Source organism: Brassica rapa, chromosome A03 (assembly GCF_000309985.2).
Source record: "Brassica rapa cultivar Chiifu-401-42 chromosome A03, CAAS_Brap_v3.01, whole genome shotgun sequence".
Classification (NCBI taxonomy): Eukaryota; Viridiplantae; Streptophyta; class Magnoliopsida; order Brassicales; family Brassicaceae; genus Brassica; species Brassica rapa.
The window spans coordinates 27,548,050-27,564,921 of NC_024797.2; the positions used below are offsets into that span (position 1 = coordinate 27,548,050).

The 16,872-nt window shown below is 34.7% G+C and overlaps 4 protein-coding genes and 1 pseudogene across 7 annotated transcripts; all 5 read right to left on the reverse strand.

Moving 5' to 3' along the window:
- Positions 1 to 751: 751 nt before the first annotated feature.
- LOC103861785 lies at positions 752 to 1,728 on the reverse strand (annotated as a pseudogene).
- On the reverse strand, positions 1,624 to 3,183 carry LOC103861634 (protein transport protein sft2). 2 transcript variants are annotated; one of them, XM_033287129.1, is made up of 5 exons: positions 2,907 to 3,183; positions 2,439 to 2,706; positions 2,231 to 2,335; positions 1,869 to 1,983; positions 1,680 to 1,832 (listed from the first exon to the last, which is right to left on the reverse strand). In XM_033287129.1, the coding sequence occupies exons 1-4, from the start codon at positions 3,119 to 3,121 to the stop codon at positions 1,873 to 1,875; spliced, it is 699 nt and encodes a 232-aa protein (XP_033143020.1). In that variant the 5' UTR covers positions 3,122 to 3,183; the 3' UTR covers positions 1,680 to 1,832; positions 1,869 to 1,872. The 2 variants fall into 2 exon arrangements, with proteins under 2 accessions (XP_009137600.1, XP_033143020.1); XM_009139352.3 differs by having other exon boundaries at positions 1,624 to 1,983.
- Positions 3,184 to 3,353: 170 nt separating this feature from the next.
- Positions 3,354 to 4,964, reverse strand: LOC103861635 (peptidyl-prolyl cis-trans isomerase FKBP16-1, chloroplastic). Of its 3 annotated transcripts, none has more exons than XM_009139353.2 (8): positions 4,724 to 4,938; positions 4,466 to 4,642; positions 4,266 to 4,300; positions 4,046 to 4,139; positions 3,915 to 3,975; positions 3,783 to 3,828; positions 3,640 to 3,710; positions 3,354 to 3,553 (listed from the first exon to the last, which is right to left on the reverse strand). In XM_009139353.2, exons 1-8 carry the CDS (start codon positions 4,906 to 4,908, stop codon positions 3,476 to 3,478), a joined length of 747 nt encoding a protein of 248 aa, XP_009137601.2. In that variant the 5' UTR covers positions 4,909 to 4,938; the 3' UTR covers positions 3,354 to 3,475. The 3 variants fall into 3 exon arrangements, with proteins under 3 accessions (XP_009137601.2, XP_018513260.2, XP_033142989.1); XM_018657744.2 differs by having other exon boundaries at positions 4,466 to 4,645; positions 4,724 to 4,899; XM_033287098.1 differs by having other exon boundaries at positions 3,365 to 3,553; positions 3,640 to 3,828; positions 4,724 to 4,964.
- A 156-nt stretch (positions 4,965 to 5,120) lies between these two features.
- On the reverse strand, positions 5,121 to 7,593 carry LOC103861636 (calcineurin B-like protein 3). The gene is made up of 10 exons (XM_009139354.3): positions 7,387 to 7,593; positions 6,784 to 6,844; positions 6,547 to 6,701; positions 6,354 to 6,436; positions 6,169 to 6,228; positions 5,996 to 6,104; positions 5,835 to 5,887; positions 5,660 to 5,740; positions 5,443 to 5,555; positions 5,121 to 5,363 (listed from the first exon to the last, which is right to left on the reverse strand). Exons 3-10 carry the CDS (start codon positions 6,668 to 6,670, stop codon positions 5,306 to 5,308), a joined length of 681 nt encoding a protein of 226 aa, XP_009137602.1. The 5' UTR covers positions 6,671 to 6,701; positions 6,784 to 6,844; positions 7,387 to 7,593; the 3' UTR covers positions 5,121 to 5,305.
- Positions 7,594 to 10,371: 2,778 nt separating this feature from the next.
- On the reverse strand, positions 10,372 to 16,593 carry LOC103861637 (oligopeptide transporter 5-like). Its single transcript, XM_009139355.2, has 5 exons — positions 16,267 to 16,593; positions 15,601 to 16,052; positions 13,634 to 13,731; positions 12,971 to 13,543; positions 10,372 to 11,603 (listed from the first exon to the last, which is right to left on the reverse strand). The coding sequence occupies exons 1-5, from the start codon at positions 16,343 to 16,345 to the stop codon at positions 10,547 to 10,549; spliced, it is 2,259 nt and encodes a 752-aa protein (XP_009137603.1). The 5' UTR covers positions 16,346 to 16,593; the 3' UTR covers positions 10,372 to 10,546.
- Between the last annotated feature and the right edge of the window lie 279 nt (positions 16,594 to 16,872).

Consider the following 16,872-nt stretch of genomic DNA (forward strand, 5'->3'; position numbering starts at 1 on the left):
CCTACTTTGACCCGGGCCCAAATTTTCAGCCTTCTCGAATCAATCATGTACTGTATATTATAAGAAAAACGTCAAACCACTTCACCAAACAAAAACATACGAGGCTCTTCTTCTTAATCAAGGTTGTTTGATTGATGCTTTACCTCTATGATTTACAATCTCCACTTTAATTTTTTATGCTTATGTTTACTGTTTAATTAAACAAGGTTTCTTATGCTTCTCTGGCTAACTAACTTATTTGAATATTTATACTAAAACAGTCTAAGCAAACTCGGAGGCAGAGACACAAATAATCATCTAACTTGTTTCACAAGTAAAAAAAAAACACATCGTAAGTTTTCATACTTTAAAGGCCACCGAGATCTGCTTTACCAGTTTTTTAAAGCGACACGCACGGTCCCCCACTCATTACAACGCCAACCATTAAAGCTTTCGCTTTTTACACAAGAACAAATAAAAGCTTTCCATTGTCTTCTATATGGTATACTCCAAGGACCACGCCATGGAGAGAGCACACTGTCCACACCACTTTCACCAAATTGTTTTAAGTTTTTAACAAACCCCATCGGCTCTCAAGAAACCTTAGCAAAACAAACAAGACGCTGAAGCTAACAAAAAAAAAAAAGGATTTCAATTTGAAAAATGGGGAAACATAAGTGAAAACATTCTATATATATATACGTATCCAGTCCTCCACAATGATCCAATGTTTTGGCATAATTAAATACCATCTTATTCTCTATATATAACACGATCCTGATCAAGCTCTTAAAGCGTCAATGTTACTAAAACCACGAGAGAACAAAACCCAAAGCAAATGGACCAGAAGAAAGAAAACGAATCTGGATGCAACTTACTCAAAGGCTCAAACCTCAGCAGGAGTCTTAGCCACTATAGATAGAGCATGCAACCCGCTCAGCAACTCCTCTCGCAACAAGTCATATACCATCCTATGTCCCTTCACCAAGCTTCTACCTTGGAAAGCATCCAAAACAACTCGCAAACTAAAATGCGTCTCCCCATCAGCACCAGCACTACCACCTCCTCTAACACCCGCGTGTCCTGCGTGCTGGTAAGAAACATCTTCAACTTCTAACTCAACAGGACTCAGCTCCTCCTCCAATCTCTCCCTTATCCTCATCCCTCTACTCCCTAAAGCAACAACATTTGACCCATTATCGGAATCTTCAACCTCACTTACACTAGGCTTTGGCTCTGAATCCGCCTCAAGAACAATTGTTTCATCCACACCTTTGACTTCAAGACTCATAGCCTTCTTCTGCATCAGCTTGAGCATGTTAAGAAATCCATTGCTCCTCGAAGGAGTCAGAGTCTGCTTCAATCCTAGAAGAACCGCGAAATCAGGCGTTACCCTCACAATCTCCGTCACGGTTCTTCCGGATAAACCTTTAACTAGTAGAGCAGCTAGGCCTTTGGTGAGAACGGAGTCGGAGTCAGCTTCGTAGACGAAGTTGCGCTCCTCGTCGAAGAAGGCTCTAAACCCAGACCTGAGAGACGCATCCTTATACTTTGTTCTCCCTCGTCTTGCTGCTCGTACTTGGCCTTTGGCTCTTGTACTGATTGGAATAGGTTGAGTAAGCAAGGGATATGAAAATTCCGGTATTGTGATCACTCGATTTTAATTGGGACTGGAATATCTAAAAGTTAATTGCAACAAGAAACTAAACATTTATATATATGCTCACCAGTAATAAACAGCAACAACATGATAAAAAGAAGAAGAAGAAGAGTGATAGCGTCAGTTGGGTTCTTCCTTTAACATCTCTTGCAAGATCATATTGTCTTTTCGAAAAACTCTATTCACCCGAGAAGTAAAGTTTTGTTCTTTCTCCCAAATTGGCCACGAAAAGCTCATCTCCCAAAAACTCTTAGAACAGATGAGGTAAGAGCAGAACTTAGGAACCTCATGCCGGATGATCCTCCAGGGAAGTAGGATATACAGTAGTAAACCAACGCAAGAACCTGTCCATTACCGCAAAGCAAACATATACCCCGCCAATTAATGAGATTCAGTATAAGATTTAGCAAGCACAAGTTCTTAAACCTATACAAGTAACTTTTTGTACACAATCCAAAACGATGGGGTGAAGAAGAAGAAGCAGGGTAAGCAAACACCACACTTGTTCGAGAGAGTCTAATGTTAGTTGCTAAGATGGGGAGACTCATGGGGTTCCATCTAACAACCGATTTGGAAGAAGAAATGTAGTACCTGCAACACGGAGAAGACCACGGAGAGAATGTAGCTGTGAAGAACCATGGAGACGTATATGGTACCAACCATGGTGGCAATGAAACCTATTGTTAAAGGAAGCCTCTGTAGAAAAAGCCAAGACACACGGAAATTATAAAGAGACTAAGGAACTCACTCTTAGCTTTTTAAGGCATGAGACATACACTACATAACTAACGCGGGATACCTCCATGGATGACATGTGCGCGAGCTGATTCTGTGGGCCACGAAGAGCGAAGAATGATCCGATGATAAATCCGCATCCAAGGGTGAAACAAATGGCAAATTTCTGCGGCATAAGCACCATGACTGGAAGAAACATAGTGAAGGCAATGAAGATGAAGAATACACCACTGGCGAGAAGCAAACCGAAATACATCAAGGCTTTCCCTGATGGCATACTGCTTGTTGCTGACGACAAGTTCCCCGGAATATCTCTAACTCCCTTCGAAACCCTGTTTAGTCATTGAATACATGTAAAAAGTTGCAAAAAAGAAGAACAATCTTATTGATAAGATAGTAAGATACTCATTGATCCACTAACACTAGAATTCTCAATCTTCTCAGATTCAGTAACGGAATAAACAAACTGAGGCGAGCAATTGCATTATACAACACTCGAATTAGGGAAAGAAATGGATGACGGCTTGCTTACACACTGAAGGTGCCGGAAACAGTGTCGTTGGCAGATCTAACGGCGGATTCGATGTCGAATCCAAAGCTTCCGCTACCGCCGCCACCTTCCTCCACATCTCTCGTCGCCGCGTAAGAGTTCCAATCCGCGAGCAGAGACGAACCTGATTTCTGCTGCTCCGGCTGCTTCTGATCTGCGCTGGTACTCCCGCCTAGCGAAAACCATCCTTGTGACATTGTCTCAAGCTCTTTTGCTCAATTCGGTTTCAAAAGTTTCGACGGAAGCAAATAGCGGAAGACCAGAACGACGGCGGATCAGAGATTCTCGCGAGCGTTATGGATTTGGTAGTGTAATTAGAGAACCCGTCGATCGGTGACTCGGTGTGAATCGTTTGGTTAAACGATGTCGTTCTACTATCAGCAATTGTCTTACGAGTTAAGTAACTTATTTTCGTTATGCATCACCAAATTAAGTAAAGCTTAGGAGAAAAAAAAAGGGCAAACTTAGTAGTTTAATGTAATTTGTATTACAGATTTAATTTACAAAAGAAAATAACAACAAATACTTGATTAACATTGGTCCCAAGAAGATCATAATACTTTCAAGAGCTGGACTTCAAAGACCAGAGGCTCATTCGCGTGCGATAGAAGGCTGCGTCTTGGTCCAAACTGCATCCACAAAGACACATCGTTTGCATTATGTGTTAGTTCATTTGTTCTTAGGGAGGACTAAATGAAGAGTAGTATATGGGTACCTCCTCGGGTATTGGCTTCAGTGTCTCGTTTATGTACCCTACTGATGGAGGTATCAGTGCTCTTCGCTTCCCTGCAAATAGTGTGCTATATGTTAGGATCACAAGATTCATCCAAAGACTAGAATCTTGTTTCATGCTTTTACCTCCAGCTTTCATGCCCACCAATACTTCCTTCAAGCCCTCGATAACCTATTTTGCTAAGCAGTTTGTTAAAACAGACCATAATCGAATTGATATATGTTGCATTGTTAAAGCTGAGTGTAAGATTAAAGTACGTCATTGCCGTCAAGAAAAAGTTTGACAGGAGCGCTTTCGCCACTGAACTGGTCCACCGTGCTAAATCAAGAAACGACTTTGAGTGAAAGAAACTATCGAGGCATCTGAATATTGGCATGAAATCTCTCACCTATGAACGAAATATCCATTAGCACGTCGACATACATAGTTAAGTTCCACCAGGTCCCCTTCATGAGCTTCTCGTCCTTCCCCTTCAATTATCTCTGGAAAAAATTTTAAAACTTCCATTACATCTGAAACCAGACTGTAAGAATATCCAATTACAAGTCTGAAGATGTATGTTTCTAATGAAAAGAGCAAGAGAAAGGACTATTGTGGAAGAACAGTACCTTGAATCCTGACGCCACTTGGGAGCTTCAACGTCCTGGACACTTGAATCACCAAACCAAAAGGGAAAAAAAACTAGGATGAGAAACTAACTTACTCCAGGGAAAAATCTTTCTTGTACATGGCTCCTCAAAGCAATGATGAAGCACATTGAACAGTAAGCAATTCATGGTGTAGTTGGAAAGGAAAGGATCATTTTTACCTGATAACTTCAGGTTCCTTCATCTCAGGGACCGGCGCAGCTAAACCAGGAAGATTCACTAGAGTCAAGACCGAACCCAAACCTGCGAGCTGTATAAACATCCTTCTGGGACTATGATGAACAGCCGAAATAGAAGATAGTCTACCACGGGAAACGCCGTTCCTAGAATTTCCAACGCTGCTAATGAAAGTTCAATCTCCAGCTACATAACTCTCAAACCGAGGGGGGATAACGATAGGTGAATGTTGAGAAACCAACCTTAATCTCATGGATGATCCGACGAAAAGCTGAGCAATCTCCATAGCCATTGTCGTCTTCTTCCTTCTAGATTCTGGATAAGAAGAAGAGGCGCCAGATTTGTCCGCGTCAGTGCGAAGAAGCATAAAGAGGGACTGATTATATACGGGGCAATACACCATAAAACTTGTGGTCTTGTGGGGCATGTAAGATTAGGACTAACGGTTTTTAACACATTGTTTCTCCTTCGCTAAACAGCTTCGCTTCCTTACAAGTTACAATTAAGAGAGAAACCTTAGTTTTCGTTTTCCTGTCTGTTTCTTCGCTTTCCCTAGCAGAAAAAGCTCTTAACTGAGATCAATTAGTGAACATCACAAGATTCAGTAGTATACATACAGATTGCTAGGAGGAGAAAACATAAACCAAACTGGGAATAGATTAAAATACAACTTTGTTTTCGTTTTTTTTTTCCTTTTCACAGGAGAAACAACAAAATCTTGGAAACTAGAGTTCAGAGAGATTAAAAAAAAAACAAATAAACTTGATACATAACTCTGAGAAAACAAACACACTTGCCAAACTGTTTGATCTGCTATGCTGTTCTCAGGTATCTTCCACCTGAGAATGAAACACAAAGCTCGGAAACGTAGTGGTGATATCCCTGCACAGATTATGAGAGGGATTGGTTTTAATTATACGTGAGTTAAGAGAGAATAGACTTAGTCTTTTTAGGAACTCACTTGAGATACTGAAGTGTCATGTTCTTCAGAAGCGAAGGGTGCCTAAGAACAAGGATCCTCCACTCTTCCTTATCTATCCTCCCGTCATGTTTTGTGTCGGCTTCCTCAAATGTCTGCCACAAAAAGTCAGAGTTCACTCTTTATTTCATTCTCAACTGCTTACATGAGTTGGAAACTAGTACAATGGAACCACAAAAAGTAAGGAAGGAAAGCACACCTTGTCGATTATACTCTCTATGACTTCGTCTGATAGGTTCATGCCTGACTCAGCAAGTGTAGCCACCACCATTTGCTTCACCTGGACAACGATAAGAGAGTTAGTGGCAATTTTAAGGGCAAACCAGATCATTACGGTTTGAATGAGGCGATTGAATAGATATGTACAGCTTTACCTCCTGCCTCTCGATGAAACCTTGCTGCTTAAGATCATATAGCTGAAATGAAACTGCAAAATGATATTCAAGGTAACGATTAATGAACTTTTTAAGCAAGTGAACATCAGATCATTTGCTACACAGTTTCTGGGATCAAGTTTTCTGAGACAGAGGCGTACAATCAATCTTGTCGTCTATAGGAGCGTTTGGATGAAAAACGGAGAGAGCACGGGCAAACTCCTCAAACCCCAGTATTCCATTATGCTTTGTGTCGAACAAATCAAAGACCTGTGATTGAACATGTCAGCATATCTTTGTATAGAATCTTAGCAAATAGATTACAAACACTTACCCGGTCTGCAAACAAGCTTTCTTTTTTATTTGTCTTGAACAAGGCTAGTTGAAACTCTTCCTGATACATTTACAACAGGGCACGAAACAGAAAAATCAGAATGACTGCCCAAAAGGAATAGCAATACACGTGAGATGTATAATAACTGTGTGACAAAAAAGAAGAGACATATAATTGCTACATACCTTGTTTATTAGCCCATCATCAATCACAGCACTGCTGATTTTCTTAAACAGCTCATAGAGAGCCTCTATTTCACTCACGCTAACTGCACTCAAACGACTCTTTATCAAAACACAGAAGAAAAGAGAGAGCACCAACCAAAGGAATCATTACTACTGAAGAAAAAAAAAGAGTGCATGGGAGCTGAGAGCATACAAACTGTCTCTCTAGCAAGTAGTTCAGGATCTCCAAGCCCTCCAGACTGTTTGTATATCTCGAGATCAAAACACCGAAACAGAGAGTTGCAGACATGCTTGAAACCGTCTACGCACTGCGTCATGATATCTCTAGTAAATCAAAACTCTCCATGACTGTCACACAACAAACAAATCCGTAAGAACTTTCGAATAACTTGAAAGAAACCTATTATACATTATGAACAAAGAAACGTACCTTTTAACCATTTCCTAGTTCGTTAAGAAAGGCAAACACTTTGTAGACCTCCAGAAAATATCTGCCACGGAACAAAACAAGATTCATCATTTTCAGTTCTTTAGTAAAACAAAACACAAGCGGAAAAGAGGCATATCCTAATACAATCTTTAACTTTTTGCGTTTAGATAAAGTCCAAAAATCATTTCCAGATTAACCAATGTACTATTATTCTCTTGTTAATAGTCTTGGAACAAAGCATGATTTAGGCAAATAACCCCACACCTAATCAAAATCTATAATCCTGAGAATCGAAACCTGAATCTAGAAGTGCTTAAGCTATACGGAGAATCGACGCAAACGAGAAAAAAAAGGCGATCGAGTTAGTTAGATTCCAAAATTCTCGGATTCAGTTACAACTTCAGAGAGAAGGGATGAATGATGAATCTCTCGTTATATAACTCGAAATCCAGCGGATAGGGATTTGATTATTAGTTGCTTGATTCTCAAATCTCAATTTTTTTTTGTTATCCCATCGCGATTTTTCCGGGAGACAGAGGCGTGGTAGATCGACCGACCGCGAAATCGTAGATAAAGGAGAAGAGAAGAGAAAAAAAGCCTTACGCCACGGCAGATGAAGAGCCTTTTCTTACGGCGGCTCCGGTGGTTGAAGCTGACGATGGTTTTGCGGTGAAGGCACACCAATACGAAAACAAATAGCTCAATCGGTAAGTGAGAGAGAGAAAGGCAGGCACGATTTTTCTATAAGCAGAAAATTGCAAAAACTAGAAAACAAAATTATTTTGTTTTTAATCAAACGAAATAAACAGCTTATTATTATTTACTTTCACTTTCACACGTCGTCGTCAAGTGGAGCCAGCCGAGACCATTATGCGCCGTTGTTTCTATACGTCGTCGTTTCACCTTATCTGAATTGATTTCATCCGGTTTGGTCTTTGGGTTTGATAAACAATTTAGCATCCACAAACAGTAGGAATTCTGACAAATAACAAAAATACAGCACTATATTAATTGATTGATGTTTATAATTATACTAGGATGAGACCCACGCTTTGCGTGGGATAAGACATGCATAAAAATCATATATTCAAAATGGGATAGTTCAATTCGGATATTGGTCTCGTCTCGGTTCAGTTTTTTGATATTTTGGTTTATAAAAATTAGTTACCATATTAAAATCATATTTATTTTGGTTCGATCGGTTTACATATTGTCGGTTTTTTATTTATTCAATTTTACCAAAAAAACTTAAACTATATTTATCTTCTATTACATTTTGTCAATTTAATTTTCTATGATTAAAAATCAAATTTATTAAATACTACTCTAATTTTCAAATAGAATGTTTTTCTATTATATTTAATTAGTAAAAATAATTGTTAAAGAAATTATGAGCAATTCCCGTAGATATTTTTTTTTTAGTTTATTTTCACAAAAATAAACCTCCAAAGTGGAAAACGACCAAAATAGGTTTTATTGAAGGGTAAATATGCATTTATACTCTTAGGGTTAACTAATCTAAGACTTTGAGTTTATAGTTAAAGGGTTGGGTTTTAGAGATGAGTTTAAAATTAAAAAAAAAAAAAATTAAAATTAAAAATTTCAAAATAAAAAAGACTATTTTGGTCATTTTATTTTTAAGGGTTATTTTTGTGATAAAAACTTTAAAAAAGACTTTTTGAGATAGTTGCCCATAAATTATACTTAGTACAGATTTATAAGAAGAAGAAAAATTATTAATAATTATTATTTGTCTTAAATTTAGTATATTATTAATCATTTTTATTTTCTTCTTATAAATCTGTAATAACTAATTTATTAAACAATTATTTTTAATAGTTAAATATAATAGAAAAAATTTTCTATTTAAAAATTAGAGGAGTATTTAATTAATTTGATTTTTAGTCACACAAATTTAAATTGACAAAATATAATAGAAGATACATATAATTTAAGTTATTTTTGGTATAAAATTGAATAAATCAAAAACCGATAATATATAAACCGAACCGAACCAAAATAAATATATTTTAATATGATATCTAATTTTTATAAACCAAAATATCAAAAAATTGAGTCGAGACCAGATCAAATTCCTGAGTGAACAATCTTATTTTGAATATGTGATTTTTACGTATGTCTCACTCCACCCAAAGCTTTTGCTTGGTTTCAGCCTAGTGATACATTAAAATTCTAAACCATAAAAGCAAATTGATTATTATGTAACCATAAAATTACTCACGGGAGTTGGACTAATTATTTAATACTCTTCCACAGATGTAATAGTTCTATTTAAAATTATTTTGAAAAATTAAATAAGAACTGGTTTCCCAAAATTCATTTTCCCTAAAACTAAATATTATTTTAACTCATGGAATTCATTTGGAAACTGAACAATAATCGGCTAGGTTAACGTAGGCTTAAAATTGCTACCTATGTTAACTAAATATTATTATAACTCAGGGAATTCATGTGGAATGATCTACGTACTCAATTTCTATATAGTTTGGCATATTTAGGTTAACGTAGTTAATTTGCCTTGGTGATAAAGATTTTCTTTAAACCCCTATTCTCGAAGTCTCTATCAAATCTTATATATTTGACATTTATTTCTTCATTGGATTAAGGTAATTGTCTTTTATTATTTCTTTTAATAAGGTAATCTTAAGTTAATAGTCATTTAGTGGAATGACTTTTTTTTTCTCACGCTAGGTACGTAATACACGGAGATGGCCTAATGTGTTTTATTAGTTTAAGTAAAAAATTAAATATATCCCTAGGGGAATCACCATCTATATTTTGGACCAACTTTGTTTTTCAATTGAATATAAAGATGCCACGTCATACTAATTGTTATGCTAATTAACTGATACCTAAGCTGGACAGTTTTTTAATTAATACAAACTTCAGGTTATAACTTTTCAAATGTTTCTCTATTAATATATAGGGGATTTGGTGGTAAGAGAGGAATAAGCTATATCAGTGAACATCAAACTGATCATGATGTATGTTACTATTAGCTAAGGTTACTGGTGAGCTCCTTTGTACCCAAAAAGAAAAATAAAACAGAAGCAGCCAAGTTTCTTGAACTAGCCAATGCTACCATATTACAATATTATATCAGTTTTTGTAGTAATATTTGATGTTTTTGTGAGTAATAAATTTTTATGTAGCACTTGTTAGCTTTGTGTGAAGGTGGTTGGAGCAGATGGAAGCAGCACAGCTACTCTATAAGGAGCCATCAGTTAATGTAGTCTTATCATATTACATTACATCACCTAATTATGTTCAACATATTCTAATAAACATAAGGTGATGTAGCTGCATGCTTAGCTCTTGTAGACTCTTGTTTGGAGTTAATAGAATCTTGTTCTTATAGCTTTAGAAACAGACAAAAGGTGCTTAAGGTACTTCCCTATGTCTTGAAACACTTTTTATAACTTTTACTAGCGAAACAACATCTCTTGGAACTTCTTGTTGTGGTCCATTTTCTTATCTCTCTTAATCTCAAACTCAAGTTAATTTGATCTTTCCTGTTCAGGTTCTCTCTTTGAGTTAAAGTTATGATCTCCTATTGCAAGATGCATGTTTAAAAATCCGAAGTCACTTACTACTTCTTAAGAAAGATATATTCCAAATCATTATTTTAACATTGTTTGAGTTCCTAACATCATAAACTCACAATAATATATTAGCCGCCGAGCCATTTGGCAGCAACCATCACTCTCTCCTTCAGGTCTGAGAAACTCCAGAGCAAGTCGCTCTAGAACACCGGGCAGTCCTTAACCACAATCCCTTTCTCTGTGGGACAATGCGCCAAAGGACAATGATCCGTGTTCTCACTCCCCCACCAATCAGGAAAACTTATGTTGTTGTTCTGTAACGCAAAGTAGATCAACACTCCCATGATCGCCGTACCAGCATCAAGACCTGCAGAGAGGATGTAGTTATGCCTCGCCCACCACCCTTTGTACCTCCTGAAGATATAGTAGTTGAAAACGACACCAACAATGAACCACGACCAGTAATTCACAGCCTTAGCCCTCGGCATTGCACTAGCAGCTGAGAAGATCAAGGGGACATGAATCTGCTTTATCCACTTCTTCTCTGGGAACTTCCTTGCAAAAAACCAGACAGGGACAGGAGCAAGGAAGCCAATGAGGAAGAACCAGTTCATCCCGGAGTAAACGCCTTTACTAGTGAACATCCTTCCAGGACCAATGATTCCCCATATGATCGATGCGTTATAGAACACTTGGTCCCCAGGGCAAGTCCACGGGCTACCTGTAGGAAGCTTCTCCTGGACACAGATGTTATCAACCGAAGACAGAAGCCACCATGTGGTCCCAAAACAGACAGTTGTGGAAACCATGGTGGCAACAAGCTGAACAAGAAACATAGACCTCGGTGGAATCTTCATGTAATGACCAAGTTTGAAGTCTCCAACGAAAGACAAGGCTTGGGACATACTGACATAACCGTATGTTTTGAAAGCCACATTAGCTAGTGGTTTCCCCGGGTACAAGTAACCGATGATCAGTTCCGCTATAACGTTAAGACCCATTTGCTGGTTTGTGGTGGCTTGGATAACTCCTATAGGTAACGTGAAGGTGAAGGCAACGGAACAAGCGAGTAGAAGTCCCCACCATGGAAGCTGAAGCTGTTTGCCAAATCCTTCACATGCGTAAAGAGCTAACACAAAGGAGAGAAAGAGAACCGTAACAAACCACCAGTGAGGTACTTCTTTATAGTTCTTCTTCATCAGTCTTGTATGAACATCTCCAGCCTTTGTTGACTTCTTCCACATCCCCCAGATAAACCTAAGCAATAACAAGAGATTTGTCATGGAAACTGAAGAAGACATGACCCGTCCTGAACATAGGCTAGTGAAACATTGGCTTATAGTCCCCAAAATTTTAGAAAAAATTGTATATATATATATATATGTTCCCAAATCTATATTATTAAAGTTGAAGTACACATTGAAATTGTTTGGGAATATGGATAGTAGTTAAAAAAATAGTATTGTTTGGAAACATGGATAGCAGTAAGTTATTAAAAAAATAATAGGCTTATGCTACTAAAAAAATTAGAAGTCCATTACATTATATTGAAAAGTAATGAGTCTATGTTACTTGATATATATATTCAAATCAATATAATAATTTAAAATTGATTTATATCAAAAATTCATTCAAAAATATATATATATTCAAAATTTTATTTTTACTAACATATTTTCCAATAACTATTATAAAAATGTTTTCGATATATATAAGAAAAATACAATACAAAGCCCAATTTCAAACACCAACTTAAATTATGGTTTCTATATTTCACATTAAATTTTAATATATAATATATGTGATTCTTTATATGATTGTACGTATAAAATATTATTAATTATAAGAAAACTTATTTGATGGTATGTATAAAATATGATTAATTATATGTAACACTTATTTTGTAACCTATGTTGACACATATAGGATATATTTATAATAGTGATTAGGGGTGGGCGTTCAGGTTCGTTTTCGGCTCTTTTTGGGATTTAGTGTTCAGTTCAGATCTTTGAGGATTTGGTTCGGATTTGGATAACCAATTTAAATAGGTTTAGTTTAACTATTTAGATAGAAAATTAATAATTATTTAAGTATTTTTGGAGTTTTGCGTATATTTTAACTATTTAAGATATTTACGTTTGATTATTTGTATATATTTTCAAGCATTTAAGCGAATTTAAAAGTATCATATGTATTCTAGATGTTTTTTATATATATTAAATCTAAAAAATAATTAATATATATAAGTATATAAATCTATTTTGGATACCCAAAATACTTCGGTTCGGATCGGATTAGATTTGAGTTCTTCAAATACCAAAATTTTGAATAATTCATATATTTAATCAATTCCGGTTCGGATTTAGTACTACTTATTCGGATTGGGATCGGTTCAATTCTTCGAATTCGTGTTTTTTTGCCCAACCCTAAATAGTGACATAAAAATCAAATAGCATCATATTTTTTAAAAAAAAATACACCCGCACGGGTGTGCGGGTCAAAATCTAGTTTGTAATTAAAAAAATATAAAAACCTTTCTAAATTTAGACAAAAAAAACCTTTCTAAACTATTTATAGTTATATGAAGACTGATCTTATATTTGAGATTCATGCAGAGTACTTACTTTCCATCAAAGAGAGCAACGTGAGAAACAGTTGCAGTAAGAGTACCAAAGCTGAGTCCATAGATGAGAGCAAACACAACGCTAAGGTAAAGCTTGCTGTAGCTTTCGTACGCGGCAAGGTTGATATCAAACGTTTTCTGGTTGAGGATGCGGGTGGTGTTAAACTTCTGACCGGTGTGATCAAATGTAGTAGAGGTAAAGAGAGGAAACTTCTTTGCATCGTAAGCGTTGCTCCAGTAGAAGATAGGAAGGACAATGTAGAAGAAGATGAGGAATCCAGCAAAGAAGTTGGCTATAGCGAAGAAGGGAACGGCTAAAGGACTGCCTAAGAAGCCTGCAACTACTGACCAGTCGAGACTAAACGAGCCAATGCCTAGACCTTGAAGCCCTGAACCGATTTGTTGAGCCGTGACAGAGCGGATCCATATCCAGCAGAGGAAGGAGAGGGATGAGATTGAAGGGAATATGTAGCCAGGGATGATGTAGTAAGCGAAGCTTAAGAAGAAGACTATTAGGAAGAATCTAAGCCTTGTTTGTTGGCCTTCACGCTTCTCCTCCTTCTCATGTAAGGCTCTAATCAAATACAGTTTCAGACAAAACTAAACAAGTGTTAGAGTGAGAAGAATGTGGTGTTATAGAACTGAAGAAGTAAGAGAAACGAACCTAAAGAGAGAGACTTGAACGAGATTTGAAGGCCACCACATGTACGGTGACTCCACTAGGAACTTCCTGAACATACCAGCCCATCCATACCCCAACAGCTTATATAACCAACAAAATCAGACGTATATATGTTAACTATTACTACATCCGTTCAATAAAGAAAATAAAATTTGAGAACACTTTTGTTTTATAATGATAGATTTTTTTTTTCTATAAATATTATGTATTTAATAATACTAAATTGTAAATTTCAAAAAACTATTAATTTATTTTATGAAAAAATAATAATCACATAAATGATACATTAATGATATCTTTGATGTGTTTTTTTTATATACTACTATTTTATTATATGCTACACACATGTATATTTTTGCTTGCAAAATAAGATCAAGTTTCAATTATAGAAAACTAAAATTACATGCAGTTTTTTTTCTTTGTGAAAGGGAGATGTTATTATATTTAGAATTTAGACCCAAAACACTTTGTTAATTAATAAATTATTTTCAAAGTAACACTTGTCGATACACGGTAGATATTAATAAAAATCAACTTAAAGGAGAGGTTGATTGTTTGTGGTTTTTGATTTAGTTTTGGTTTTCGTTTTTACAAAAACCATTTTTCATCCAATCAAGTTTTTGGTTTAGTTTTTGTTTTTGTAAAAATTATGTGAGTTGCCAATCAAGATTTTCAATAAGTAGACTCCCTAAAATTTAGGGAAACTATTTTTTGAAAAGAATAATCAATTAATGAAAAAAAATCAAAAACCAACTTTTGTGAGTTTTTATGAAAAAAACGAATTTTGATTTTTTTTTGTAGAAACTACTACATTTTAATTAATAAATAATAAATAATATTTTCATAAAAATAAAAAACGAATTTTGATTTTTTTTTTGTAGAAACTACTACATTTTAATTAATAAATAATAAATAATATTTTCATAAAAATAAAATTATCATACATTTTTTTGTACATTAGATATCATTTAAACGATAGTGTGAAATATTTTAATTTGTGTTTCATATCTGTAAATAATTTTTGTATAAGTAATATTATTTAATTTTAAAACTTAGTTATTATTTTCTATAAATAAAATAATTGAATTATTTTAATAATTATTAATCACATTCAAAATGACGAAAATTATAAAAACATAATATGTTTTATTAATACAATATATTGTATTAATCCTGAAATATAAAAATTACCATTCAACTTTAAGAAAATATAAATAATTTATATATGAAAATTTATAATTAGTTTCAAAATTTTATGCAATTTTATTTTTGTTTCATTTGTAATATTTATATAAGAAAAACTATTGCTATCAAGTTTTAAAAATTAAAAATAATTTATATAAGAAAAATTTCTAAGTAGTTTCAAAATTTAATATTTTTTTGTCTAATTTATATATATTTATGATTTATATTTTACTATAATATATTTTTATAAAATATAATTATTAAAATATGTTATTTTATTTTATATTAAAATTATAATACAGTATTTTGATAAATTTTAATTGTAAAATCTAAATATTTATTGCTATTTTGTTGTATTATTGTAAAGTAATGTATTAATTAATTTTTGAAAAATAAAAAAATACAGCAAAACCAAAAACCAAAATCTAATTCTAAAAACCAAAAACCAAAATCTAAAAACCAAAAACCAAAATCTAAAAACCAATAACTAAAACTAAAAACTATTGAAACAATCATCACCTGAATCTACTAATTATGTTTTCTTTAATAAATTTGTGGATGATTTTTCATATATCCAAAAAATATTAAATTTTCTCATATATATTTGTGAATATCAAATTTAAATAACTTAAAAGTAACATTAATTCAAGAAACTCAATTACTTTATTAAAAATTTACAATTTGTTATTATCAGTTAATTAATTACTAAAATGTAAAAATAATAACTTTATGAAATGCATTTCTTTTCAAGTGGGAGTATTTACCTGAGTGGTTTGCAGAAGCAACATGGCGGCGGTGGGGTTGAGATTCCGGTGATAAAATGCTTTAACAATGGTTATGATGCTAGTCGCATAAGCTCCTCCAGCTCCCGTATTAGCGAATATAGTGATCAACACATGTTCTTTCATGTTAAACGGTCCAGGGTTCAACGAACCGGACCAACTCGTACCGGGTAACCGGAATTTCCTCGTCGGTAGAGTCGTGGCCATGAGCTTCCCTAGTGGGAGAGTCACGATCTGAGCCACGACTGAGGATACCATGAGCGGGTTCGACCGGTAACCGAAGAAGATGTTCACGAACGCGAGTACCACGCACGAGGACATTCCTAAGAACCACGTACGGAATGTCAACACTGGCTGAGATGGATCGTCGGTTATCGGTACGGTTAACCGGACTTCTTCTATTGGGCTGTCGTTTTCCTCCACGCCTTCTTCATCTGCACGTAAACCGGCCAAAAATCGGTTAATAGGAACCAAACAAAAGTGTTTGAGAAATTAAATATTCCCATTAAATATATACTTTAATTCATCTTTAGGATTTGAGTTAATATCAGACTTATCAGTTCATATTCTGCCATAACCGTAGTGGTAAGACTCATACCATACCAAACCAAACAAAAAATAGCTGGAACAGAACCGGATTTTATTTACCGGATATGACGATGTTGGACTCAAACTTCTGCTCCGGAGAATTGGGTTTAGGTTCTGTGACTTTGAGAGAGCTTAGCATTTTCTATCTCTGTTCTGTAAAGTGATGAAGGAGTATGTACTTTCACTACTAGGTGAATTTATATAAACATATACACTTGAAACATGGATGATTGTCTTGATTCATTGAATTTGAAATTAAGGCTGTTTCTGTAAACGAAATAAAAAGTTTTAATCAGTACTGTACAAAGTGAAATATCTACTTTCGAGTAAAAAGGTAGCTAGTTTCTACATTATGTATCTTAATCAAACAGATAGTTTAGCCAAAAGAATAAACAGATACTATACATGGCAATATAGCTTTCAATAATTAACGTTTATTCTAGGTATTGTCTGAGCTATGATTTTTGTTTTCACTCCATAGCTTTGAAAAATTGGAAATTTTATTATATACTTTTATTCAACCTACGTAAGTAAATTACAAAATGAAACTCAGCATTTCAATGATGATAAAAATAAAGTAACGGATGTTTACCACAAAACAAAATAAATAAATAAACTGACAATTCACAATGTATATATTCTCGCGCATTAGTTTAGCTTTCATAG

What these genes read in the sequence shown, in the direction of transcription:
- LOC103861634 (XM_009139352.3), bottom strand. Translation starts at nt 3,121, where the DNA reads ATGTCACAAGGATGGTTTTCGCTAGGCGGGAGTACCAGCGCAGATCAG. An exon ending in CGCACATGTCATCCATGGAG is followed by an intron (nt 2,336 to 2,438) that starts GTATCCCGCGTT and finishes CTTTTTCTACAG; the next exon opens with AGGCTTCCTTTAACAATAGG. An exon ending in TGGTCTTCTCCGTGTTGCAG is followed by an intron (nt 1,984 to 2,230) that starts GTACTACATTTC and finishes GGTAATGGACAG; the next exon opens with GTTCTTGCGTTGGTTTACTA.
- LOC103861635 (XM_033287098.1), bottom strand. Translation starts at nt 4,908, where the DNA reads ATGCCCCACAAGACCACAAGTTTTATGGTGTATTGCCCCGTATATAAT. An exon ending in AAGTGGCGTCAGGATTCAAG is followed by an intron (nt 4,140 to 4,265) that starts GTACTGTTCTTC and finishes AATTTTTTCCAG; the next exon opens with AGATAATTGAAGGGGAAGGA. An exon ending in AATGGATATTTCGTTCATAG is followed by an intron (nt 3,976 to 4,045) that starts GTGAGAGATTTC and finishes TTCTTGATTTAG; the next exon opens with CACGGTGGACCAGTTCAGTG.
- LOC103861636 (XM_009139354.3), bottom strand. Translation starts at nt 6,670, where the DNA reads ATGACGCAGTGCGTAGACGGTTTCAAGCATGTCTGCAACTCTCTGTTT. An exon ending in TATAGACGACAAGATTGATT is followed by an intron (nt 5,888 to 5,995) that starts GTACGCCTCTGT and finishes ATCATTTTGCAG; the next exon opens with TTTCATTTCAGCTATATGAT. An exon ending in TAGAGAGTATAATCGACAAG is followed by an intron (nt 5,556 to 5,659) that starts GTGTGCTTTCCT and finishes TTTTTGTGGCAG; the next exon opens with ACATTTGAGGAAGCCGACAC.
- LOC103861637 (XM_009139355.2), bottom strand. Translation starts at nt 16,345, where the DNA reads ATGCTAAGCTCTCTCAAAGTCACAGAACCTAAACCCAATTCTCCGGAG. An exon ending in TGCTTCTGCAAACCACTCAG is followed by an intron (nt 13,732 to 15,600) that starts GTAAATACTCCC and finishes TGGTTATATAAG; the next exon opens with CTGTTGGGGTATGGATGGGC. An exon ending in GTTCAAGTCTCTCTCTTTAG is followed by an intron (nt 13,544 to 13,633) that starts GTTCGTTTCTCT and finishes GTATTTGATTAG; the next exon opens with AGCCTTACATGAGAAGGAGG.